This window comes from Hypanus sabinus, chromosome 14 (assembly GCF_030144855.1).
Source record: "Hypanus sabinus isolate sHypSab1 chromosome 14, sHypSab1.hap1, whole genome shotgun sequence".
NCBI lineage: Eukaryota > Metazoa > Chordata > Chondrichthyes > Myliobatiformes > Dasyatidae > Hypanus > Hypanus sabinus.
The window spans coordinates 90,163,252-90,191,125 of NC_082719.1; the positions used below are offsets into that span (position 1 = coordinate 90,163,252).

General features: G+C 39.6%; 1 protein-coding gene across 38 annotated transcripts in view; it reads left to right on the forward strand.

Annotated features, from left to right (window-relative positions):
• celf4 (CUGBP, Elav-like family member 4) overlaps positions 1 to 27,874 on the forward strand; it is a 1,224,602-nt gene that overhangs the window by 895,480 nt on the left and 301,248 nt on the right. For 15 of the 38 annotated variants that reach the window (XM_059988614.1, XM_059988578.1, XM_059988606.1 and 12 more), the window contains exon 4: positions 17,557 to 17,685. In XM_059988614.1, the coding sequence (XP_059844597.1) occupies positions 17,557 to 17,685 (129 nt within the window). Of the gene's footprint in view, positions 1 to 7,040; positions 7,057 to 17,556; positions 17,686 to 27,874 lie in introns of all 38 variants that reach the window. The other 23 variants (XM_059988596.1, XM_059988611.1, XM_059988577.1 and 20 more) reach the window with 2 other exon arrangements.

The following is a 27,874-nucleotide window of genomic DNA, read 5'->3' on the forward strand; positions in this document are numbered from 1 at the left end:
AGTTATAGTTAATTTGGTCTGAAATGATAGGCTGAAACTATTGGAAATCTGCGCTGTTTCCAAACGAGTAACACAGACATAATAAATGTTACCTGCAAGTTGTACAGACAGTACAGCAGGACAGATTGAGTTTGTCTCTGCATTAATTCTGTTATTTACATAGACTAAAGAGTTGCAAATCTTGTGATCAGCTGATTTAGTAAAAGATTACAGCTTCACTCATATCCATTCTAGAGTGGAGTCCAAAGAAAAAAAACTAATTCTAGCTGTCTTTCTCCTCTTTAATTATCAGGAGGGTAAATAGGTTCTGTAATAAATAGTTTTAATTGTTTTTTACGCAATTTGCCAAATGTCTCACAAGAACGCTTAGAATACTGATGAAGTTGCTGTACACAGAATTAAATGTCATTATTGTCAATCTGCTCTGGTAATTGGTCTGCTCCCATTATCAGATAAAATATTACTAAATCATTCACACCAATGTGAGACATTGGACTTCTCTGTCCCCTGTCTACAATAATGGTAATAAGTAGTGATCGTTTAGAAAACAATGGCTTGACAGAACTGAGCACAAAAATTTGCTTGAGAGGATGGAATACTGTAGTAACTATGTAGGTAAGGTGATTTATTGTTGGATGAGGTTACCATTAGAAAAAATACTATTTTTCAGCAATAATTCTGTTACTACTCTCTGGTGCTCTGCTGTTCCACTCTAATGTAACATTTCATTTTTGTGCATATATTACTTCATTAAATTTCTCTAATAACTACACTGGCTTACAAAGTTCTTCAGTTAACTCTAAAGTAAAAGGGTTTCTACCTTTGTTCCCCTTCCATAGGGTGTTGCCAAATCCACAATGTGTTTCTGGCATTTTCAATTGTTATTTTGGATTTCCAGCATAAGCAATACTTTGATTTTCAAATGAAAATGTGTTTAACTTGAAGCATAGCAGCATTGCCTTTGCACCTGCTGTGGAATTCAAATTCTGATTTTTGTGGAGTTGTTTCAGGAACTGGTGTGGATAACTTCACTCACCACAACCCTGCACTGATTCTACAATCTGCAGACTCACTTTCTAGGACTCTACAACTCAAGTTCTCAGTATTATTTACTATTTTATCTGCACAATTCGTCTTACTGCACAATGGTTTCTTGTTAGTCCTTATTTATGCATAGATTTTCATAAATTCCAATGTTTTTCTTTATAAATCCCTCGAAGGAAAATAAATCTCAATGTGGTACAATATATGGTTACATATACAAACTTTGATAATAACTTTACTTTGATTGTGACTTTTCCTGCTGATCAATCTTTGTTTATATATAGTTTTTCATAAATCCTATTGTATTTCTCTATTTACTGTAAGTGCTTTCAAGAAAGTCAATCTCAATGTAGTATGTAGTAACATAAAAGTACATTGAAAATGAATTTATTTTGTCATTGACATTTGACTTCAGGACATTTAACTTGCTTGTATCTTTTTCTCACACTCACTCACTCACAAATGAAGTTAACAATGATGCAGTGGCATAATTCATGCCTGGTGCAATTTTTCAATGACAGTTCTTATTTATGCACTGAGTAATCAAATCTTACTAACTGAATTTTCCCTGAAGCTGTGCCAGGTAAACACACAAACTAGAATCACAGAATCACAAGAACAGTTTTAGCATGGAATCTGTACAACTCCTGCAAGAGCAACTCAGCCGAGCCCATTCCTTTCCCTCACTCTGTTACCCTGTAGCTTTCTTCCTTTCATAGTCTTGGTCTTCACTGAGTTATCTTCATGGAACATTACAGAACAGAAACAGGCCTTTTGACCATGCTTGCCTGGTCCTCTGCCTAATCCCATACCCCTCTCATCCATGCACTTATCCAAACTTCTCTTAAATGTTACAGCTGGACCTGCATCCATCACTTCAACTCACACCACCCACTGAGCGAAGAAGGACCCCCTCAGATTCCCCCTAAATATTTCACCTTTCACCCTTAACCTATGATCGCTTTCTCTAGTCTCACCCAACCTGAAGGGAAAAAGCCTGTACCCAACTATATCACTCATAATTTTGTATACCTTTTGTAAGACCTCCCCTTATTCTCCGGGAGAATATGCACCAACTATCAGTGACAAAAATCACTGCTTTTGAACACAAAAACGCAAGTGACGCTATTTAAAAACTGCTTGCTCTAAGCACGGTGTAATTTCTAACACCCATGTGACCTGCATGTATCTGACACTAGTTAGAAAACTCTCAGCAACAGTCTCCTGCCCCAATTAAGCAACATAGTGTCCCAAATAAACAAAGAGAATCTCAGCTATTTTCTCAATTTGTTTCTGCTCTTTAAGAGTTGTCCCAAATAGGCAGTTACACTGATTAAGCAATGGCCCATTTAACCAGAATCCACTCTTCTGCTTTAAGCTAGCTGCAGAGATCTCATCTGCAAAGCTGAGAATATGCAACAGATCCATAGAATATAAGGAACTCAGTGTGGTGTTACACATGGAATTGAAACTACATTTCAGTAAAACCCATGTAGAATGTGCATAAAAACCAAGTCCACAGTCATGCATGCTATATTGCATATTTATTTTTTTATTAATCCACTGGTGAAGTTCTGCATGAATAATTGTTATTTCAACATAAATTTTAGAAACTCAAGTATTGAGAATGGATGGAAATTAACAAAAAAATTTGACTATGTATTAACAAAAAATTAACAAAAAAATTTGACTAAGGATGAGAATTATTAGGTTTAGACCAGAGATGAGGTCACATGGTACAGCATGTAAATCTCACCAGCCTGTTCAGTGGAAAACAATGCTGAGATCTTGAGGAAATGAAGGTGCTGTAGAGAGGAAACAGTAAGCCATTCACCAGTCTTGTGATTCGAAGCTGTGAGGAAAATCTATAAGATGTTGGTGTTGGACTCCTGTATCTGGAAATGAGGTCGGTGAAAAGTAACTTTAGAGAAATGCATTAAATATTTAGTGAGTAGGCAGACATAAAACAAAACCATGGGAGTAGTCCATAGAATGCCACTTCAAATGAATAAAAATTAGCTGAAGGATCAATATCAGTAAGTTCTGCTTCACAAAAAGTGGTCAGTTTTTGAAATAGAGTTCTGGGCTGACAGCATCCCGCAAGATCCGCGGAATTGCTCGGCACAATGCAGACACGGCAGTATGGTGACAGTATGCTCTTTTTTGATTGGATTAAATTTAACTGTAGCTCCCCCTCACCCTTTAATATCAAATGGCCTTGTGATTGGGTAAGAATATATTTAATTGCAATTGTTCTATTTTCTCATTGGTTACTTTTGCCCTTGGCTATTCAATGAATCATCAAATTAGAGAATGGTAACATTCTGTTCAAGAACTTTATCATTTCAGCAGTACCTTCAAGTAAGCAGAGTTCAAAGTAGTCTGTAGCACCTCCTGCAAGTTCAAAGTTCAAAGCAAATGCATTATTAACGTATGTATGTTACATATAGTATACTAACTTGAGATTTATTTTCTTGCAGGAAAAACGAAATATAATAGAATTTTACAAAAAATTTCTCATAAACAAAGACTGACAAAGACAAATTGTGCAAATAAAAGTAATACTGAGAACATGAGAAGTAAAGAGTCCTTGAAAGTACATCTGTAGGTTGTTCAGTGTAATCCCAAGGTTCGAAGGCCCAAGCAGCTTTGCAGGAATGGACTTGCTCAGCACCTCTAGTAGGACATAGGACACTGACAGTAGCTATCCAGAGTCCTCTGTCCTGGGCCATTCTTTAAAGAAGTCTTCAGGTGCAACCCATCTTTTTGGTGTCTCCTTTCTCTCATAGGGATGAGTTTCTGTTGGCATTTCTCTAGGTATGGGTTTTTATGGTGTAACCATCAGGTTCAGCCAGCTTTGTTAGTCTAGGGGAAGACAGTCTTCGGCCCCACCAAACTAGTGAAATCTCGTCTGCTGCATGATGTTTTCCCCCTGTACAAATCAGTACCATGAAATCACAAAGAGTACATCATATGTAATTGAACGATTGAGCTTTATAATTCTTAATTTGATTATGGGGTTAGTGAAGAAAACAAAACAAAGGGCCCATTTTAATGAAACAGTCTAATGTGCACGTTGGAGCTCAGGATTTTTGTTCTCTGTCAACTTCCCTAGGCATCGTGAACTCCCAACCCCATACCAAGTCCACTCCGCCCTGCAGTCTACAACCTCTTTGTTCTTGCATCTTCTCCCTCCATCTTTTGCTGAACAAAAGCCCGTGAATCCCTCGCTTTCAGGCACACAAGAAAGAAAAGCACTTCCCTCATTGGACGCCACACCTTCCAAAGCCCCCGTTATCTCTAGTCATAATCCAAACACTGCTGCTACAGAGAAACCATTACACTAGCAGTGAAACCTTTCCCAGGGCTTTAAAACGGGATGAGTTGTAACCCTATGCCCAACTCTCCTCCTTTCAGTGACTTTGGACCATCCACGGTGGAGTTTCAGAGGAATGTGATCAACCAAAAATAGCACGAGAGATTCTGCAAATGCCAGAAATCCAGAGGAACGCATTTGTGCATTAAACAAAATAAAAGTACTATGGCAATATAAGAGGTAGATGCTACAGAGAAAGAGTAAAACCCTTAGAAGAAAGAAAAATAGAGAGGTTTAGATAGGCAATTCATGAGCTAACAGCCTTGGCAGCTGGAGACTTAACCACCAATGTTGTTTGGAGTGAGAATGTGCCAGAATTGATGGAATGTGAATATCTTGAGCAGTTAAACAGAGGGAGAAGAAGAAGAAGCAAAGAGGAGAGACTGAGATGATAGAATCATTTGAAAGTATGTTTGTGGATTCTGAAATTAGACTGTGACTTAACCAGGGGTCAATGTAGTTGGACAAGGAACATAAGAAGTAACAGATAGGCAATAGATGAAATGTCTGAACAGAGTTTTGGAAAGTGACAAAAAGATTGAGGAAGATTGGACTCCAGGAAGTGGAGAGGCAAGAAGGCATTGATGAGGATTTCAGCAGCAAATGAGCTCAGGCACTGACAGAGTTATGCAACTATTATCGAGGTGAAAATGAACAGTGGTCTGAAGCTCTCAGTGTCAAATATCAAACCAAATTGCAAGCAGTCTGCCTCAGTTTCAGACACTTGTCAGTTGGATGGTTGGACTGTGTCGCTAAGGAATGGTGTTTGTGACAGCCACTGAAGATGAAAGTTTCAATCTTCACGCTGCTCAAGCAGCACTGGATTTCAGAGAAGCAGTCCAGTAATTTAGGAAAGTTGGAAAGATCAAGCGAGTTGATAATGAGTTAGAAGAGGTTTCTTCTGCAAATGTGCATATAAAAATATTTCATTAAATTCAAGGAAATAAATTGAGAGTCACAGTGAAGGTGCGATTATTATCTGTCTTAATTATTGTAATGGATGCCTCTGCTGTCCTTTTTGGTGTTATGGAATCTCACATCTTTGGAGGGGACAGTCACTGCACTGAGCTTTGGCTGGCTTTTTAATAGAGCTGCCAAAATATGAAGATATCGCCCACTCTACAGCCCATAACCCAGGCATTTAATCTGCTTCAAGAGCATCCATGGCTCAAAACACGATCAGCCCTGCCAGTTAAGCACCATTGTCCTTATCATTCCCTTAACATTTACATTTATTTCTTTTCCTTGTTTTGCTGAAATTTCAGGCACTTTCTCCACCTTAAGATAAAACAGAAACACTAGAAATATTTATCAGCATAAAGGTCATCAAAGTGAAAGTTGAATTCTTTTTCTCAAATTGAAGATAATGTCTCACCTACTGAGACTTCTTGCATTTTCTGTTTTATTTCATATTTCTAGTATCTGTTGTGCTTTTGTGTTTTCTTTACTACAAGAACATACAGGAAGAATATGAGTGTATTCTAGTAAGAACATTCACACCCTCTCCAAACTCCCAAGCATTTCCACATATTAGGTGACTGTCCCTTGTTGTCCATTCCCTGCTTTCCTGAAAATTCTTTACTCCCTCAAAACTTAAGCCAAATTAGATCCCCTTCTTTTCTCTCTCTTGCTCAATCTCTTTCTCTCTTTCACTTTCTCTCTCTCTCTCTCTCTCTCTCTCTCTCTCTCTCTCTCTCTCTCTCTCTCTCTCTCTCTCTCTCTCTCTCTCTTTCCCTTTCACTTTCTCTTTCTCTCTCTCCACTCTTTCTTTTACTCACCTCTCTCTTTCCTCTCTAGTGCCCCTACTTCGGAATCCGCAACACTGCTGAAAACCAGATCAGATTTAACTGTTCTCCCCAAAGTCTGTACCTGATCCCATTGCCAATTTTTCTCCTTCTCACTGCAATCCTGTGTACAGTAGGCGCATTAATATTGAACGCAGCCAAAGAATAGGATCAGGTGCAATGAGAAAGGTGCTTCAAAAACATGATGCCTCGAAAAGGTGGCATCCATCATTAAGGACCCCCCCCCCCCAATCACCCAAGATACATTCTCTTCTCATTGCTGTCATCAGAGAGGAGGTACAGATGCCTGAAAACGCACACTCAACTTCCACCCCTCCACCAGGAGATTTCTAAATGGACAATGAACCTTTGAATACTACCTCAAATTTTCCGCTCTCTTTTCGCACTACTTATTTTATATATATAAAATATAAATAATATTTTATATATAATAGATACTTACTGTAATTTACAGTTTTTATGCATTGGTTACATATTGCTGTACATTGCATTTTATATGTACTGTTGTCACAGAACAACAAATTTCATGACAAACAGTATGTCAGTGAAAAAGATGATTCTGATTATGAAATGCAATATTAGCTATCCTTAAATAACTCAGAAAGACTCAACTTTGCATTGCCTATCGACTAAGGTGACCAAGTTCCTCTGAAGGTCAACTACAAGGACTAATTCTCAGTCATCAAGAATGACAGCCAGACATTCAGCAAGCAGTGCCCAGTAAACTAAGCCAGTTCCATCATGGGCACTAGTCTCCACATCTTCAAAGACATCTTGAAAAGGCGATCCTTCAAGTGGTGGTATCCATCATTAAGGACCCCCACCACACAGGTCATGACCTTTTCTCAGTGCTCTGTTAGAAAGGAGGTTCAGGAGAATGGGGTCAGGTATTGCGTCCAAAATCAGTGAACAGTCAAGAAACTATTTCACCAAGTATTTTAGCTCAGCATTGATTAGCATAGAAAGTTCCTTAGGTTTATTTCCAGTAAGTGCTTATGAATTAAATCAAGATACTACACTCTTCACTGAGAGGGAAAACAACTTCACTCAGAGGGTGGTGCAAGTGTGGAATGAGCTATCAGCAGAATTGGTGGATGTAGGTTCAACTGTAACCTTTAAGGGAGAGGTTTGGAGATGTATGATTCGATGGGACTAGGTATAAAAACAGCTCAGCACTGACTAGATGGGCCAAATGGCCTATTTCCCAGTTCTAGTGCTCAGAGATTCTATTTTCTTGCTAAAACTGTAAGTGACAATATATTAATTAAGTTGATTTCCTGCTAATGGAAATAGCTAACCTTACACCATTAGGATGCACTCTTACTGAAATGTAAAGCAAAATGATTCCAAGTAAACTAGCTAGACTTAGAGGGTAAGAGTTCTGTCAGATAGCACAGAGAGTAAAGGTACCTAGCTGCCAAGCACAGTCAGGTAAGGTACATAACTACCTGTGGTTCATTTTGTTGTAGAGCTGTCTCCAACCTTTAAAGAAGAATCATAAATGAATAGAGCATGCACAACCCAACAGGATCCCCCCCCCCCCATTCATCTGGTAGTGGCTGTGGTGTGAATGCAAAGGTTCACTGTGCTAGCTGTTACAGTAAATGAATGCACGAAGAATTGTTAGAAATGAAAAGAGATGGAAAATAAAGATTAAAGATTAGCTTTATTTGTCACACGTACATTGACGCATACAGTGAAATGCGTCAGCACCACCGATGCCTGAACCTGTGCAGGGGAGCAGCCAGCAAATGTCACCGTACTTCTGGCACCAACTTAGCATGACCTCAACTTACTTGCCCTAACCTATACACCTTAGGAATATCGGAGGAAACCCACGCAGTCACGAAGAAAATGTAACAAACTCCTTATAGACAGTGGCAGGAATTGAACCCTGATCATTGATTGCTGGTGATTGATTGCCATCTCTCTGGTAAGAAGGCATTGTGCTTGGACTCAGCAACCTCTCTGTGTCCAGCCAAAGGTGTAATTGTTTGTCCTTTATGTCTTTTTCACAATCACAAGACACTTCTGGATATTTAGAACAACAGGCACCGCACGTCTAGTTCAGCTGCGAGTTGCTGGATAGTGACTGAGCTGGACTTGTTGGATATCATGTTGCAGCGTACTTCAGCCACCCAGGGAAGAAGACATCAGAGGCAGTCCACAGAGTGAACAGTGCGGGTGATTGTGTTAAACATTCTTATGATCACAAGGCTCTGTTGGATACTGGCGATGTATAATACTGCGATTCACATTCACTGGTTTATTGTCAAGACCAACGGGTGTGGGAGATGCACTGCATCAGTCATCGTGCTGAGGAAGGAGACGGCCGGGTTGAGGTTGGCCCCTCCCCTCAGTGCTGCTCTCCAGTGTTCGCTCGATGGAGAACAAGCTGGATTGCATTTGTTTGCAGCTGTACTTATGCGAAATAAGAACTGCTGCGGGCTGGTTCTTGCAGAAACGTGGTTCCAAGATAACTGGCTTGCTCCATCAATCTACATGCCATGACACTCAAGGAGTTAGGCTACATTATTTTTTTTTTTTAAATTTTATCTATATGTTTTTCTGCTAGCATAATTATATGTGCTTTTGGTACTGAATTTTCCATCCTGGCCTGAAGGGAACACTATTTTGTTTGGCTGTATCCATGCTTATGGTTGAATTAATGTTAAACTAGAAATGAACTGTACTGAATTGGTGCTGTAATAGCATTACTCTAACCACTAAACTACCTTTGCCACATGAAATATCTTTAAACTGAAACTTCGATTACAATACTAATGACAATTCTATTTTATCAAGTTCTACACCCAATTTCTTGTGTTATATTTAATACATAAAATTATAGTTAGTTAAGTGGTGGACAGGGGTAATTAAAAACGCAACCCACCTGGGAGAAAATTGGAGCAATAATATATGCTGCATATTTTACTTTCCATGAATGCACCAGAGAGCTAATTCCCAGCTTGTGATCTGACATCTCAGTTCACTTGGTATTACTCAATGCTGATCCAAACTGACATGCAGGAAAAGAGGTAAAAAAAATCAGGCGGCTTTCTTCAAGGCTGCTCTTTGTATGGAGATTGAAATTGTTAATAGGATCTTTCACCTTTTGTCAGTTTGTGGAAGCTGTTTGTTGATGTGTTCTCATAGACCACAGGAACTGTTATTACCCATCAACCATCAGGCTCTTGAACCAGAGGGGAAAACTTCACTCAACTTCACTCGCCACAACAATGAAGTGTTCCCACAACCTATCGACTCACTTTCAAGGACTCTTCATCTCATGTTTTCTATATTTATTGCTTATTTATTTTTTATTGTTATTACTTTTTTCATTCTTCTTTTGTATTTGCACAGTTTGGTGACTTTTGCACACTGGTTGTCCACCCTGTTTGGTGTGATCTTTCATTGAATCTGTTATGGTTATTGGAATTATTGAGTATACCTGCAGAAATACAAATCTCCGAGTTGCGTATGGTGACATATACTGTATGTACTTTGATAAAAAATTGACTTTGAACTTTGATCTTTGAAAAAAAAAGGATAAAAAATTAAGAACAAATAACAGAAAATGCTGGAAGCTCTCTGCTGGTCATTGCAGGAGAAAGAAAGTTATACTTTCAGGTTGAATGCGGCAAGACTTCCCCAAAAACATTAACTCTGGTTTTCTTCTCATAGATGCTGCCTGAACTGTTGAGGGTTTCCAGCATTTTATTTTGTATTTCCATATTCTGCCTTTTCTTAATCTTGAACCGCAAAAACTAACTTCTTCCACCGTAGCATCTTGACAATTCACAAGATTCTGCAAGAATTAATGTTTACCTTTGTAATGAATTCACAGATTTCCTGTGCAATTCAGGGTGCACTTCATACAAAACAGAGGGAGGATAAATTACAAATAAGACATAGGGGCAGAATTCGGCCCATCGAGTCTCCATCATGGCTGATTTATTATCCCTCTCAATCCCATTCTCCTGCCTTCTCCTTGTAGCCTTTGATATCCTGATTAATCAAGAACCTATCAACCTCCTCCGTAAATATACCCGATGACTTGGCCAGCACTTACTAACAACATGATCACTTTTAGAGTAAGAGAAAGAGGGGAAATTTTTAAGTCACTCCAAAAAATTACTCAAAAGTGGACCTGATCCTCCAGATGATAGTCACTCCACAACCAACACTTGATTAGTTGGTTCCCTTGTGCACAATATCACCGTATATCTCGAGAGTAAACTCAGAAGTCGTTCATGGTGACAGAAGATGAATGTTGATTTGCCAAGGTGAAGCTTGTACCCAGTCCTGCTGGAAGTGGTGAAATTAATGTGTCGATGTTTGTTTCAGCTGCAGTACAGATTTCTGGCAAGCATTGCTCTGTTTTAATGTTTTCTCAGTATGTAGCGAAATAGCTGTCCTCTACTGAAAACCCTGCAAGAAAGTTGGGTAGTTAATTATTAGTTTGAAACAATCTCAGCATGGTTTAATAGTGAAAGGATATCTTTGGCCTTCACTGTTCACTTGTATCTTTACTTTTAATTGTTGTGATTCAGTGTGTCACGAGAAAAGATATCTCTTTCTTTCTACTTGATCAATTTTACTGCAGTTCTCAGGGAAAAGATGATCAAGATTGCCAGTAATGACCTTTAGAGTCAAAAAAAAGTCTGATAGTGATCATTGTCAAAGCTTAAATGAGTAATGGCCTTTCAGCAGAGTAGCAGGAGCTGACTTCCTGCATTTCACTGTGACAAAGTAAGCAAAGGGATGGCCTTAGACAAACATGAGAAAACCTGCAGATGCTGGAAATCCAAAGCAACACACACAAAATGCTGGAGGAACTCAGCAGGCCAGGCAGCGTCTATGGAAAAGAGGAAACAGCAGCATTTCAATCTGAGACCCTTCACCAGGATGGAGAAGGCTCTTGGTACGAAATGTTGACTGTTTAGTCATTTTCCTAGATGCTGCCTGACCTACTCAGTTCCTCCAGCATTTTGGGTATGCTTACTTTGTCGTCACTAATTCATGTTGCTATCACTTAGATATTGTGTTATCTTGGAAGGCCTGTGATCATATTAAACACATATGCATATGCAGTGCTTTGCAGTAACTGATTCTCTTTCTGGCCCACTGCACACCACAGACTTAATGTACTTTTCATATGTCGAAGAATTTCTAGACCGCTCATTTGGCTAGATTTGAGCAATTTTATTATTATTGGAAGGTTCAGAGCAAACATATTTCCTATACTTATTACTTTTAAAACACGCAGGGTTTTAAAAAATACTGTAAACCAGCAGTGGATTTTTTCTTATTTGTTTATTTTTATTTAAACCATGAGTTTTGATTATATCAGTCAATATTTTAGGAACAGCTTCTTCCTCTCAACCACGAGATTTCTGAACAGTTCATGAACCCATGAACACTGCCTCAGTATTCGTCTCTTGCACTATTTATTTGCGTATTTTATAAGGCAATAAGGTATAGGAGCAGAATTAGGCCATTTGGCCCATCAATTCTGCTTTGACATTTCATCACGGCTGATCCATTTTCCCTCTCAGCCACAATCTCCTGCCTTCTCCCCATCTTCCTCCATGCCCTGACCAATCAAAAATATATCAACTTCTGTCTTAAATACACCCATTAACCTGCCTGTGGCAATGAATTCTGCAGATTCACCACTTTCTGGCCAAAAACTTCCTCCTCATCTTCATTCTAAAAGGACATCCTAAAAGGTTATTTTTATAACTTATAGTAGTATTTCTGACTTGCACTGCACTGCTGCCACAAAACAACAAATTTCATATTTCAGGAATAATAAACCTGATTCTAATTCTGACGTTCACAATAGATGACATTCTTTAGATATAGGCATTGCTGGGTAGATAAGCTCCACAATCTCCACCTGAGTTTAAGTTTTATACGCATACAGTGGAGTAAAGTCATTGTGCAGCCAGCATTAATAAGTATTCTATACTCATACCCCCGAACCTGAAGGCATAACGGGCAGAAAGTAAGTATACTCTTACCAAGTCAGTGGATTACAGTGGTAAATCATGAAAGAGCAAGTTATACACGTATGTCATTATCACTTTAATCTTCTCCTCTTAGATCCGGTTTTTTGAGACAGTAAAACAGAAAAGACAAACAAGAATTGAAATGAAGAAAAATTTATTTAAACATCTTAATAAGTGATCTTTACATAGGCAGAAATATAGAAAATATCACACACACACACACACACACACACACACACACACACACACAAAATTTCTTTGATGATGTATGACCTATCTTTAAATTTGATTACAGAGTGGTATACCTTTCTGTGTTATGCTACAACATTTTGATCAATTTTATTACAATATATGAATGTACACAAGTCACGTTGAGATGTATTTATGTGTTGCACTCTGTAAATCTTGTTTTTTTGTTCTGAATGAAAATATTGTAAAAAGAAAGAAAAATATATCACACACACACACACACACACACACACACACACACACACACACGCGCACACACACACACACACACACACACACACACAAAATGAATTACGGTCTTCCAATAGTTCATTACCATTGCAAAATATACATTGAATCTAGAAAAGTTAATTTCTCTTTATATTTGGATTGTATACCTGAAAATTGATTGACAAGATTGAGGGTATAGTGGACAGCAAGGAAAACCATTGAAGTTTGTACTGGGATCTAAGCCAGCCTGAAAAATGGCAGATGGAATTTAAAGCAGGCAAGTGTGAGGAGCTGCACTTTGGGAGGACCAAACATGGTGAATGGCAGGGCACCAAGGAGTGCGGCAGAACAGAGGGATCTGGGAAAGGAAAGCTATAATTCCTTGAAAGTGGTGTCACAGGTAGATACAGTTGTAAAGAGACCTTTGGCACATTGGCCTTCATAAATCAATATATGGAGTACAGGAGTTGGATGTTATGTTGACGTTAGAGAGGCTTAATCTGGAGTAGTGTGCGCATTCTTTGACACCGACATCCAGGAAAGATGTAAGTATGACTGAAAGGGTGCAGAGAAAATTTACAAGGATGTTGCCCAGACTTGAAGATCCCAGGACAAGGAAAAGGTTGAACAGTTACTACATTATTCCCCAGAACCTAGAAGATTGAGGGAAGATTTGATAAAGATAGACAAAATTATGAACGATAAAAACGGGGTAAATGCAAACAGGCTTTTTTCCCACCGAGGTTGACCCCTACAACTAGGGGTCATGGGTGAAGGGTGAAAGGTGAAATGTTTCAGAGGGTGGTGAGAGTGTGGAACGAGTGATGGATGCAGGGTCGATTTCAACATTGAAGAGAAATTTAGGCAGGTACATGGATGGAGGGGTATTGAGGGCTACGGTCCGGGTGCTGGTTAATGGTTCGGCGTGGGTGGGCTAAAAGGCTTGTTTCCGTGCTGTAGTGTTCTCTGACTCTGATGATGCTCAATCTCAGTGATGGATCAGACTCCACAGTGGAGATACAGAAGCTATTATTAATTTGCTGCTATAAAATTGTTACAGTGTTGTTACATTATTTTATTCAATTGCATCTGTTTCATGTACACTTCATTACCATTAATGCAAATTTAGTTGATTGCATGTGGCTCCTTACTACTGTAATTGAACTGAAATAAGCTGCAGGGCACACATGCATTTAAAGAACTCCAGCTATGGTGAGGGATATTTTAAGTGTTCCATCCACTTTAAATTTCACCACCGTAAACATTGCTGAGTAGAGACAAAGGCAGCTATATTTGAAAAAACTGACGAGGAGTTAAATTGTGAATCTGAGTGCAAGGGTTTCACATTTATATTGGTGGCTAATGTGAATGGTCAGGAACTGTGGGGTAATAAGATTCAACAGTGAAGTAGTAATTTTATTTGCTGACTCCTTCCACCCTCCCCTTCCCTTTCGTCCATGGTCTTCTATCCTCTCCTATCAGATCCCCCCTCTTCGCCAATCCACTTCCCAGCTCTTTACTTCACCCTCTCCCCCTCTCCCAGTTTCACCTATCACCTACCACCTTGTACTTCTTCCTCCCCTCTTTGCACTTCTCTTGCTTTCCAGTCCTGATGAAGGGTCTCAGCCCAAAATGTCAACTGTTACTCTTTTCCATAGATGCTACCCGGCCTGCTGAGTTCCACCAGCATTCTCTATGTGTTCCTTCCACCTGTACTTGTACTGATAAATAAATCATTTAGCCAAAATGTGCCAGGCCTACATGACAGGTAAATTTTCCAAAAAAGGACACTCAGCCTATGTTGGAGATTAAATTGCAGAGGTCAGGACACAACACTGCCTTCTTTGCAATGTATCATTGCGCACATCTGACAGTGAAATCTGGTTCATCTGGAAATATTTGGCATCTTTAGATAAAAATTATCAATATGATAGTGTCCTTGTACATAAATATCTTCAAACTGTTGAGTAAAAAACCCTCCCAAAGGATCACAACCTGGTCATAGGGTTTGGAGGCATACGTGCCTCAATGACCCAGAGACCTATGTTGGCTGTACTCAAGGCCTTGTGCTTTGATTCTTCGTAGGGTCACCCATGTCAAGCAGATCAAAGGGTAAAGGCCAGACTAAGAGACATCCACCAGTCTTCCAGGTTTGGGGGCTCAGCTCAGGGCTCACAAATAAAAAATTGTTATGGAAACAGCAATGAGAAAACATCAATGCTGCCCCTAATGCCAGTGGCGTAACAGGCAGTAAGTAAGTTGAGTGAAAAAGAATAAGACCATAAGACATAGGAGCAAAGTTAGGCCATTCAGCCCATTGTGTCTGCTCTGTTATTCGATCATGACTGATTTATCCTCCATCTCAACCCCATTCTCCTCCCTTCACCTTATATCCTGTGATGCCGTTACTGATCAAGAAGTTACTGATGCCGTTACTTATATCCTGTGATGCTGTTACTGACCTTCCACTTTAAATACACACAATGACTTGGCCTCCACAGTCATCGGTCACAATGAATGCCACAAAATCACCACCTCTGGCAGAAGAGATTCCTGCTCATCTCTGTTCTAAAGGGACATCCTTCTATTCTGAAGCTGGGCCCTCTGGTCATATACTCTCCCACCATTGGAAACGTCCTCTCTACATCCACTCTATCTAGGCCTTTCAATAAGCAGAATATTTCAGGATTAGAATCAGGTTTATTATCACTGGCATGTGTCGTGAAGTTTGTTAACTTAGCACCAGCAGCTGAATGCAATATATAATACAGAAAAAGAAACGAAACAAAATAATAAATAAATAAATAAATCGATTATAGTATACATATATTGAGTAGATTATGTAACTTCTCAATCAGGATTGTGGAAATGTTGGTATTAAATGCTGAGCTATAGTTGATGAACAGCATCCTGACATAGGTGCTTGTGTTGTCCGGCTGGTCTAGAGCCGTGTGAAGGGCCATTGAGATTGTGTGTGCCATTGACCGATTGTGGAGATAGACAAATTGCAATGGGTCCTGGTTCTTGCTGAGGCAGGAGTTCAGTCTAGCCATGACCAACCTTTCAAAGAGGTTTCCTTGAGATCCTCCAATAAAAATACAACTATTTCAATATTATGTTCTAAACAATTAATGCATGCCAAAATATAATGAGAAAATTCTAAACTTTCGGAGTTTCCCATCGCACTGTTATGAACTCCTTGAAAGAGTATATTTGAAGACATTTCCAAAGAGCTTATTTGTGTGACCAATAGTCACTGACCAGAAAGCCCTCAGGTTTGTTCCTTTACTGATGTCATTTATTTAACTTCAAATTGAAAAGGAGTACAAATGCCATAAATATACCTCAGGAACCACACAAAGTAAAATCCACTAAGGTTCCTATGGTGACATAAAGATACTTTGATCATAAATTTACTTTGACAATGCTTAAAAGTGTTTATGTTTGCAAACTTAAAACTGATGCCTTCAGCTGGGATTGTATGATCAAATTGTCATATTTTAAAGTAAAATTATGTGCATTTGTATAAGCCTTCAACAACTTTGAATTTCCCATTAGTGCACCCTTTCTCTGTGGCCACTTTATTAGGTACCTGTACCTAATAAAGTAGCTGCTGAACATATGTTTGTGGTCTTCAGTTCGTAAACTTCAATTTTCGACACATTGTGCATTCAGAACTAGTCTTCTGCACACCATTGTTATAATATGTGGTTATTTGAGTTAATGTCACCTTGAACCAGTCTGGCCGTTCTCCTCTGATCTTGCTCATTAATAGGACATTTTCATTCACAGAAAAGCCACACACTGAAAGTTGTTTTTGCTTTTTACACCATTCTCTGTAAACTCTAGAGACTATTGTGCATGAAAATCCCTGAAGATCAGCTGTTTCTGAGATACTCAAACCATCCCATCTAGTAGCAAAATCATTCCAGTCAATGTCACTTAGATCACATTTCTTCCCCATTCTAATGTTTTGTCTGAACAACAGAACCTATTGACCATGTCTGCATGCTTTTATGCATTGAGTTGCTGCAACATGATTGGTGATTAGATATTTGCATTAACAAGCAGGTATACAGGTGTACCTAATAAAGGGTCCACTGAGTGTAGATTTCAGCTGTTTGCACTGAAGAATACCCAGTTAGAAACAACGGACGCCTGATGTCAAGGGACTAGTGTAGGAATTGATGACTTCAGAGAAGCGGTCAAGAGATGAAATGAGGGAGAATTGGTTTGCTAAAAGAAAGTAGAACTGTTAGACTGTTGTAAAAATTACAATCCCATATTATTAAAAGAGGTTGACCTGTTACTGCCTTTACTCAGTTGTCTGTTTGAGTGGGCACTACTGCCATCTTAAGACAGAATGGAAAAATGAACTGAAGAAATAAATGAGTCAACAGAAAGTTGTGTGTGTGATATAGACTTGCTATTGCAAATTTAAGGTCCACAAACACAAGCAATTAACTTCAATCATGCATTTCTTCAGTTCCAAGTGGCAGCTTCAAGTCAATAAATAATTATTCTTATTTAAAACAGTTCTAAGTATACAATCTTAAAATATAAAACATTTTAAGCATTGCAAGAAGGCAGTGTAAATCCCTATTTTATTTAACTTAACATAGCATTTATATGAAACAGATATAGTATAAGGATTAATTCTAGATGTATTATGAGTGATTTCACATTAAAAAATGTCCACATTTTAACAGAACTGATTTCTTAAGTAAATTGAGAAACTAAAGGGGTATTATATAGATAAATTGGAGGTGCAGGTTATATATATTTATATATTTTACTTATTGTGAAAAATGCATAAAGCTGGCAAGGATTTGGTAAGCACCTTTAACTTTTGTTCCAGAAGACAGAAAATTATTTGTGGGCATGCTGAACAAACAACAGTCAGAGGAGGACGTACGCAGACTATTTGAAGCTTTCGGTAACATTGAAGAATGCACGATCCTTCGAGGGCCTGATGGAAATAGCAAAGGTAAGACGGTAATGCTTCAGTGTAACAAAAAAGCACTTTCTAGTAGCTTAATAGCTTGCTCATAACTTGGAGGTACAGGGTGCGATTTAATTGAGCCTCAGCACTGTGATAGGGTTACTTGATAGCACAATATCTAAACTTTTCTTGTTTCAGAATATCTTCATCTGTGATAGGATTCTTTTTTGCTTACTTTTGACACTGTCGTCTGGAAAGAATCAATTCTTTATTATTGCAATTAACTCATGAAAGGGTTACAATCAGCTCTCTGAAATCGCAAAAGAGCAATTGCATTGCTAGATAATTATTCTAACTGCTTCAGTTGCTCTTTCTGAATAATTGCGACCAACAGATTTTTTTTTCCCCTCACTCCTGTCAGTTTTCTCTTCTTTTCAGTGGTGGGGATTTGTTCCAAAAGTATCTCAAACCAAAGTGATTATTCTTGTTTTTAGCCTTACTAGGAAATACCTATGGACAACTCAGTGGCTTATTGTATCACAGGACTGTTCGTTCTCAATCACCTACTGTCACTTCAGTCCTTTTGCATGGCAAATAAGGACAGGAACTTTCCTGAACCTTCGTAAAGTATTTTACTGTTAGACAAACATGGATGTTGCATTTAGCTCTGCAGACTGCTGTAATACAGGAACACAGCAATACCAGTTAGACAGTCAGACCGTAAGGTACATCTATTATTCCTAATAGATCGATGCATCAACTCCATTTACCAACCCTTCCTTAGAATAGTATGTTTTCAGTAAACTTAGCAGAAACTATGATGCGCATTAATTTAATTCTTTGTGCTGGGCTATATTGAATAGAGGGTTCATAATTCCAGTTACAAGATGCACAAAGCTAAGCAAATTTATTTTATTTTAAATCCTCCTTTATTGCATATGTTTTGGGAGGGGATGCTGAGGCGACAGTTGCTACTACCTTTGCGATAAATTGTATAATGCCAATATGATAGCTGGTTTGATTTATTTTTAAGGCATTATAGCCTGCACTGCAGCCAATGCAAATAATTTTATGCATGTTTTAATGGACACATATTCAATAGTTAATCAAAATGGACAACTGTTTAGTTCATGCCTTTGCTGCTGCGTGTGTGTGGGAGTGAGGAGGGAGCTTTGGGGTTCTAATGTTGTCTGTCATTCATTCCTTGGGGTTTTTGTTTCTCTGTTTTGTGAATGTCTGCAAGAGTAAGGATTTCAGGTTGTAAACAGTAAACGTTATCTGCCATAAAATTGAACCATTGAATCATGGAATAAAAGGGAATTAAAACAGCAAAATCTTTAAAAATTCTGATAAAAGGTATAAATTGCTCATGTTCCATTGGAAAATCGTGGGATTCTTTAGTAGTCCTGGAATTCCAGCCCATCTACAGTCCATTTACTTACCTATATGTAAGAATGAATCTAGAAATAAAGGAATAAAGAAAGGAAGAAATAAATTAAACCATCCAAGACAAAGAGTGACCACTCCATTAACTGTGCACCTTTCCCTCTGGATATCTCATTGGTTATTCACTGACTCTGTCATGTGCATGGTTAGTGAGCTAGTTATTTTAAAATACAAGAAATTGTCCGGCAGTTTGATATGCTGGTTATTGGAAAGAGAATCATGCGGGGGTGGGGAGAAGAGGGGAGACAAGGGAAGAAAGGAAGAAGATGAGAAAGAGTAGTGGTGGGGGGGGGGGGGGAATAGAAATGTGAGACGAAACCAGATCATGTTACATACAGTAAAAGCCAAGGGTAAAGTGAATGGAATAATGAATCAGAATCAGGTTTAATATCACCAACATATGTCGTGAAATTTGTTAATTTTGAGGCAGCAGTACATTGCAATACATAATAACAGAAAAGAAAAAAAAGAAAACAAGTAAGTACATATATAAATAAAATTGTTAAATAAGTAGTGCATAAATAGATTTCTTTTGAAGTATGAGGTTCAATGTCCACTCAGAAATCCAAAGGCAGAGGGGAAAAAGCTGTTGAGTGTTTGCCTTCAACTTCTGTGCTTCCTTCCTGACGGTAACAATAAGAAGAGGGCATTTCCTGGGTGATGGTGGTCCTTAATGATAGATGCCACCTTTTTGAGGCATCGCTCCCTGAAGATGTCCTGGATAAGATGTGTCCATGACAGAGCAGCTTACTGGGTAGTTGCAATCATTCTTTCAGGATTACTTGGCTGTGAGACCAGTTGAAACATATTTTTCAATTGCTATTTATTGAATTGCTTTCCGACAATGAGATCAATTTAATACACTGAAGCAACACAGAACAATAGTGCCTAGGAAAAATAAAATGTAACAATATTTAATGCCAGAGTGAGCTTTTTTGTGCAACTTTGCTGGAAGACTATATTAATTAAGTATACCATATGTGGAGTCACAATCTGATACAGTGATTACTTAAGAAATTCTTAATTCAATCAGCAAGCAAAATACTTAGGTGAAACTTACACTTTTTAATTTAGTCTGAGAATATTTTTTCAGATGGTGCATTTTAACCTCTGGCGATAACGGTTTGATACAGACAACGTGAATTGTTAAAGTCATATCATTGTACATCACAGACCAGTTCATTGTGGACTTGACCCAGATAATGGTTTAGATTCATTTATTTATCACATGCATTGAAACATACAGAGAAGTGCATTGGTTGCCCAGTACAGAAATTTATAAAAAGACTCATTTAGTGACATGTTTTGGTGTGCTATGGAAACTAATTCCCATGAAAAACAAAAGACGGAGTTGAAAATCTGCATCAGTGTATCTGAGAGCCAAGAAGAGACAGCTTGCTGGTTGTCTCATGAGTGATAAGACATGATTCAATGGGTTGCCATGGCTGCGTAGTGTTAGCACAACGTCATTACAGCTTTGGACATTGGTGCTCAATTCTCATTCCGTCTGTAAGGAGATCGCATGTACTTCCCTTGAGTGTGTGGGTTTCCTCCAGGTGTCCCAGTTTCCTCCCTTATTCCAAAAACCATAAAACCATAAGACAGAGGAGCAGAATTAGGCCATTTGACCCATCGAGTCTGCTCTACCATTTCATCATGGCTGATTCATTTTCCCTCTCAGCCCCAATCTCCTGCCTGATCCCCATATCCTTTCATGCCCTGACTAATCAAGAACCTGTCAACCTCTGTCTTAAATGCACCCAATGACTTGACCTCCACAGCCACCTGTGGCAACAAATTGCATAGATTCATCACTGCTTGGCTAAAGAAATTACTCCTTATCTCAATTCTAACTCACCCCACTATTTTGAGGTTGTGTCCTCTTGTCTTAGACACTCTCACTATAGAAACCATCCTTTCCACATCTAGCAAGCTTTCCAACATTTGATCGGTTTCAATGAGGCAGTCCCTCATTCTTTTGAACTCCAGTGAGTGTAGGCCCAGAGCCATCGAACGCTCCTCATATGACAAGCCTTTCAATCCTGGAAAACGTACCGGTTAGTAGGTTAATTCATCATTGTAAATTGTCCTATGATTAGGCAAGGGTTAAATAGTTGGGTTACTGGGCTGTGTGGCTCATTGGGCTGAAAGGGCCTGTTCCATGCTGTATCTCCAAACAAAATAAAAAATAAAAGAGTTGAACAATTATCTAATGACCACAGAACAACTGAAACTGAGAAATCATGTGATAACATAAATTAACCACACCAAACAGTTAAGTATGGCCAAGCTTTGTAGATATGTTTGCCAAATTAGTTATCAAGACTGGGAACAGATAGAGGGAGGAGGTGGAAGTCACACAAAAATACATCTGTCAGGATAAAATGGCCATTCTTCAAATAATAGAAGTGCAGTCTGCAAAATGAATGTGAGTAACATATCCAGTAATATAAAAAAATGGTTTGCTAAAGATTAATAGGAAAATTAGGAGTGGGATTCAAACAGACTGCATGACCTGAAAGGAAACAAAGAGGATTATGACCATTGAGCACAATAGATGATTATGCAGAAGCTGATCAGGAAAAAATAGATAAGATGCCAAGGCAAAGTTGGAAAGTAACATAGCATTAAATGTAAAACATAACACGAAATAAACTTCCAATAATTTAACAGCTAGAGTGTAGTTAGACAGGAAATTAATCCCCTGAGGGACCCTTATGGAGCTGAAATGTGCCAATTAGCTGTTTCTCTAAGGGTTCTTTGTACTGAGAAAAGAATTAACAAAATACCATCCAATGCCAGATCTTTTATGAACATTTAACATTTAGCAAAGGAAGTTATAGATAGGCTAAGATTCTGGAATCAATAAATCCCTGACAGAGATAACCAAGTGAGTTAGAAGTTGCTAAAGGAACACTGAGAATGAAATGGAATTCTTGATAAAGAAAATTTAGCCTTTTGTTGAATGTAACTGAAATTTCATCTCCTTTTGAAATGAGATTTTTCCAAGTTCAAAGGTGATTTAGGGTCACACAGCAAGCAATCATTGTGTAATATTCCTTTAATTTTTGAATGAATCAGTTCCTGTTAGGGAGCCGCAATAGTTCTGCCAGAGGTACTGTACCATCTCTAGTAGAGTGACTACCTCTCAGCTCCAGTAACCTGGGTTTAACCCTGACATCCAATGCTTTCCATGTGGAGTTTGTATGTTCTCCCTGTGACAACATGAGTTTCCTCTAGGTGCTATGGTTCCTGAATGGGTTTGTTGGTAAATCAGCCACAGTAACTTGTCCCCAGTGTGTGGAGAAAGAGGGTGAGAATAAAATGGAATAAAAGTAGGCACGGTTTAAGTGTGTAATTGATGGTCAGCACAGAATTGGTGAGCAGAAGGGATTGACTCTATGACATTAATAATCACCAAAAAATACTAAATCTCCATGACAAAAATGTACCCAAAAATCTTCAGCAACAAATTTGTGCAGAGGTTCCGCATACTCACTCAGAATATTTGAGTTAAAGTGATAGATAATTGAGGGGTAGTAACTATTCTTGAACCTGGTAGTGCAAGTCTTGGAGCTCTTGTACCTTCTACCTAATGGCTGCAGCGAGACGAGAGCATGACCTGGGTGATGAGGATCTCTGATGAACAATGCTGCTTTCCTACGACAGCGTTTCATGTAAATGTGCTCAATGGTTGGGAAGGCTTTACCCATGATGTACTGGGCTGATTCCACTATTTTTTCTAGGATTTTCCATTCAAAGGCTTCGGTGTGCCTATACCAGGCTGTAATGCAGCCAGGTTGAGACCCTTCACCCAGAATCAGAAATTAAAATATTGGGGAAGCACAGTAGTACTGTGGTTAGCGTGAAGCTGTATAGCTCAGGGTGTCGGAGTTCAGAGTCCATTCCACACCATCTCTACCTCCTTCCTGTAAGCGTGTGAGCTTTCTCCAATTGTTCCGGTTTCCTCCAATATTCCAAAAATGTACCATTAGAATTGGTCATTGTAATTCTCCTCTGATTAGGCTGGGGTGGGTTGCTGATTGGTGTGGTTCATTGGATTGGAAGGGCTTCTTCTGTGCTGTAACTCTGAATAAATAAATGAATTTAACATTATGGGATTTTCATAATGGAATTTCCAGAGGGATTCTTAAGTTCACCTCCAATGGTGTGAGAAAAAGAACTGCGAAATAGAACGTGCATGCCTTTCTGAGTTTCAGAAGTGTTTATCTCAAAGCTTCAGTAAGTGGTAAATTGATGACCTGGTAAACCCAATGGAAATAGTGAATTTTGCTGGGCATGTGATGTAGCACATGCACTAAACTTGAGATCCATACCAATAAAACCTTAACATTTGCTCTTCAAAACAGTTGAGAGGCAGTCATATTGTGGGCTAAAAGTAACATTTAAAAGCAGTCCACCATTATCAATTTAAGTTTTCAAAATGTATTTCACCTTGAGATTTGCATTAGTTTGGTTTTGGTGCTGTAGTGATGGGTAACTTTTGCTCAAAAGATTTAGCTTCCATTTACTACTTTGAACATAGCAATTCTGTAATCATGAATTTATTGTAAAGGAGGAGGGAAGTGAACCAGGAATTAAACAGGTCATAGGTAACAATTATCAATAAGTATAATATCACAGGACAATTGATACTACAGGCTTATGTAATATAACATGGGAAATGTAAGATGATTGCTTTGATGGAAAGAAAAGTGGTGTTTGTTTTGTACAGTTGTTCACACAGCCCGGAGGTTAGGTCGCAAACATTTTGTCACCAGTCGAGGTGACATCATCAATGCACAAGTGAGTGTTGCTTTGGCAGAGTGCTCGCAGTTATATTGCAGTATTGTAGCAAGTCCAATATGGTGACTTCCCCAAATACTATGAAGGGCAGATGGGGAGAAAACTATCCATGGGACTGCATGAACATCGGCTAGGCGTAAGAAGACATAATCCTCTGTCATTCATCTCAATATGTGAAGACACAAGTTCATCTGGGAAACTACAAAAATCCTGTCAGAAGCAAAAAACAAGAAATCACGAGCATTGTTAGAAGCTTGGATCTCAAAGAAGACTCTATTAACAAGCATTTTGAACTGAATGGAATTTATGAAGCTATGTGTCTGCAGGATTGGGGCCAAGGGGTTAGTCGTGGACACCTGAGGAACCAACACTCACAACTGATAGCTAAGGGTACAGGCCAGTGAAAATCACTCAGTTGCCTGTTCGCTGGGACCCAGTGGAGGCTAGTGGTCAGTGCAACAGCCAACCAATCAGAGCAATGAGTCAAATCTATGTGAGCACTCGGCAGAAACAAACGATTGCTCACTGATGATATCATTTTGACTGTTGACGAAACGTTTGCAACCTAATCTCCAGGCTCAGTGAACAACCCTACAAACAAGCAGCCAACCTGAGCTACCAACCTTCTCTTCCATTTCAGCAAAGTGGAATATTGGTTAAATGGTGAGTGACTGAAAGCTGTTGAGATTCAGAGGGACTAAAGTGTCCCAATAATAAATAACTGAAAATGCATGCACGGTCTACAAGTAGGGAAAAAATGTGTTCTCCTTTACTGAAGGAGACTTTGAAGAGAAGTGTAAAGATATCTCACTGCTTTTCGGTGGGATAAAATATGAGAACAAATCTGGAATATTTGCTTTCCTGCCTCGAGAAGGAAATGTCATCTGTGGAGGTAGTTCTCAGGATTGCTTTCTGGGATGTGGTTGAGGAGAGGTTAAACAAACTAGTCCAATACTCCAAGACTTCTCACAGAAGAACCATGTTCAAAATTCATATGGGAATTGAGAAGATCAAGGTAGAAATGAAGTTTTGCCATGACCAGGATAGGAAGAACCAGGAAGCCTCATTTCAAAATAATTGATAAGCCATGTTGGACTACGATGAGAAAGAATTTTTTTCATTAAGAGGACAAGGAATCTTTTGTACTTTGTACACAAACGCTTAGTTGATGAGATTATTCAAGACCAAAACCAATCTGTTTTTGGATCTTAATGAATATATTGTCATTGGGACACTGAACTGAAAGATCAGATGGGGGTTTACTGAATGCGGAATAGCCTTCTCCTGTTCCTGTCACAGGTGCTCTTATGATGTGTTCCTTAAGGAGGATATATGTTATAAGTCTCAATGCAATAAGAAGGAAGTGAAATGCTTGGCAGTTGTGTTCCCCAATAACATCCTGAGGCAAACACATCTGATTGTTCTCCCCCTGTGGGATTGATTATATTTCTACACAAGCTTTGTGGAGAATCATTATAATGACCTACCTTCTTCCTTTGATAAAGTTCCTCTGATTGAAAAGCTGCTTATTTCTCCAGTGATGAGAGTGCCACTAACTAAGTGTACTTAACTTGCTGGATGGAATTGGAGCTGCCTTGACATCACTAATACCCTGCCTCACACCCCTGGCTAAACAATCCCCAGCAAGGAGAACTCAGACTGAATGCTGGATCGGGACAAGAAGAGCGGCGTGAGAGCTAAATTCTGAAGGAAGTTTAAAAACTTCTTCAAGTACAAGAAGGGCGAGACTGCGCAGGCGCATGATGTAGACAGGACTGCATGGAGAGTTTATAAAGAAGTCCACCTTAAACAGAGGGCAGCGGTTGGAGTGGGCAGCAGAGAGAAGGGCTTTGGCTCAACGGGCTTAGGCGGTAACGGGAAGAGGCGAGAGCAAGGCACCAGCTCTTCTTTTCCCCTTGGCAAATTGGCCCGGACAGACGGAGGAACAGCAGGGCTCAGACAGCTAATGGTACGAGCTAACGGTTTAAAAAGTTTGTGTGTTTGGCCAGGTAAGTGGGTGAGTAGACTTGTTTTTACTTGTTCATTCCTGTAGGTGTGCCTGCAGGGTTAGTGCTTCATTCAAGGTTTCAAATGTGGGAATCTGGGAGAGATCCAGCCTCCGGGATGGTCACATCTGTGCCAGGTGCACCGAGATGCAACTCCTCAGAGACCGTGTTAGGGATCTGGAGCTGCAGCTTGATGACCTACTGCTTATTAGGGAAAGTGAAGAGGTGATAGACAGGAGCTACAGGGAGGTAGTCATCCCTAAGACACAGGGGTCAGAAAACTGTGTGACTGTCAGGAGAGGGAAGGTAAATGTCTGGATAGTGGAGAGCACCCCTGTGGCTGCCCCCCTCAGCAACAAGTATATCGTTTCGGATGCTGTTGAGGGGGATGACCTGACAGGGGACGGCCATTGTAACCGGATCTCTGTCACTGAGCCTGGCGCTGTTGTGCAGGAGGGAAGGAGGGAGAAGAGGAATGCGGTAGTCATAGGGGATTCCACAGTCAGGGGAACAGACAGGAGATTCTGTGAGACTGATAGAGATATCCACATGGTGTGTTGCCTCCCAGGTGACAGGGTACGGGATGTTTCGGATTGGGTCCAGAATATTCTGAAGGGAGAGGGCGAGCAGCCAGCTGTCTTGGTACATGTTGGTACCAATGACATAGCTGGGGGAAAGGAGGAGATCCTGAAGAGAGATTTCCAGGAGTTAGGAAGGAAGCTGAAAAGCAGGACCTCCAGGGTAGTAATCTCAGGATTGCTACCTGTGCCATGTGCTAGCGAGGGCAAGAATAGTAGGATCAGGCAGATCAATGTGTGGCTGAGAGACTGGTGCAGGGGGCAGGGCTTCAGATTCTTGGATCAGTGGGATCTCTTCTGGGGGAAGTATGACCTGTTCAAAAAGGACAGGTTACACCTGAACTCGAAGGGGACCAATATCCTGGTGGGAAGGTTTAATAGAGCTGTCAGGGAGGGTTTAAACTAATTTGGCAGGGGGATGGGAACTGGAATGATAGAGCGGAGGAGAGGGAAAACAGAAATAAATTTAAGATAGTGAGGTGTAAAGATGTCAGGAAGGACAGGCAGGTGATGGGGCAAATTTGCAGCCACTGGGATGAGTTGCAGTGCAATCAAAGCAAAAAGTACCAAATACTGGACTTAAATGTATTTTTAATGTATTTAACATATTTAAATGTATTAAATGTATATAACTGGTGTTATACTTAAATGCACACAGCATAAGGAATAAAGTGGATGATCTTGTCATACAGCAACAGATTGGCAGGTATGATATTGTGGCCACCACTGAAACATGGCTAAAGGATGCATGTCTCTGGGAGCTGAACGTCCAAGGATACATGGTGTATCGGAAGGATAGGCAGGTAGGTAGAGGGGGTGGCGTGGCTTTTTTAGTAAGAAATTATATTAAATCATTAGAAAGAGGATATAGAAATAGGATCAGAAGGTGCAGAATCTTTATGGGTTGAGCTAAGAAATCACAGCGGTAAAAGGACCCTGATGGCAGTTATCTACAGGGCTCCTAACAGCTGCAGTGATGTGGACTACAAATTACAACAGGAAATAGAAAAGGCTTGCCAGAAGGGCAGTGTTATGATAATTGTAGCGGATTTTAACATGTGAGTGGATTTGGAAAATCAGGTCGGCACTGGATCTCAAGAGAGAGAATTTGTAGAATGTCTACGAGATGGCTTTTTAGAACAGCTTGTTGTTGAGCCCACTAGGGGATCGGCTGTGCTGGATTGGGTACTGTGTAATGAACCAGAGGTGATTAGAGAGATGGAAGTGAAGGAAACCTTAGGAGGCAGTGATCACAACATGATTGAGTTCACTGTGAAATTTGAGAAAGGGAAGCCGAAATCGGATGTGTCGGTATTTCAGTGGAGTAAAGGAAATTACAGTGGCATGAGAGAGGAACTGGCCAAGGTTGACTGGAAAGGGACACTAGCGGGAAGGATG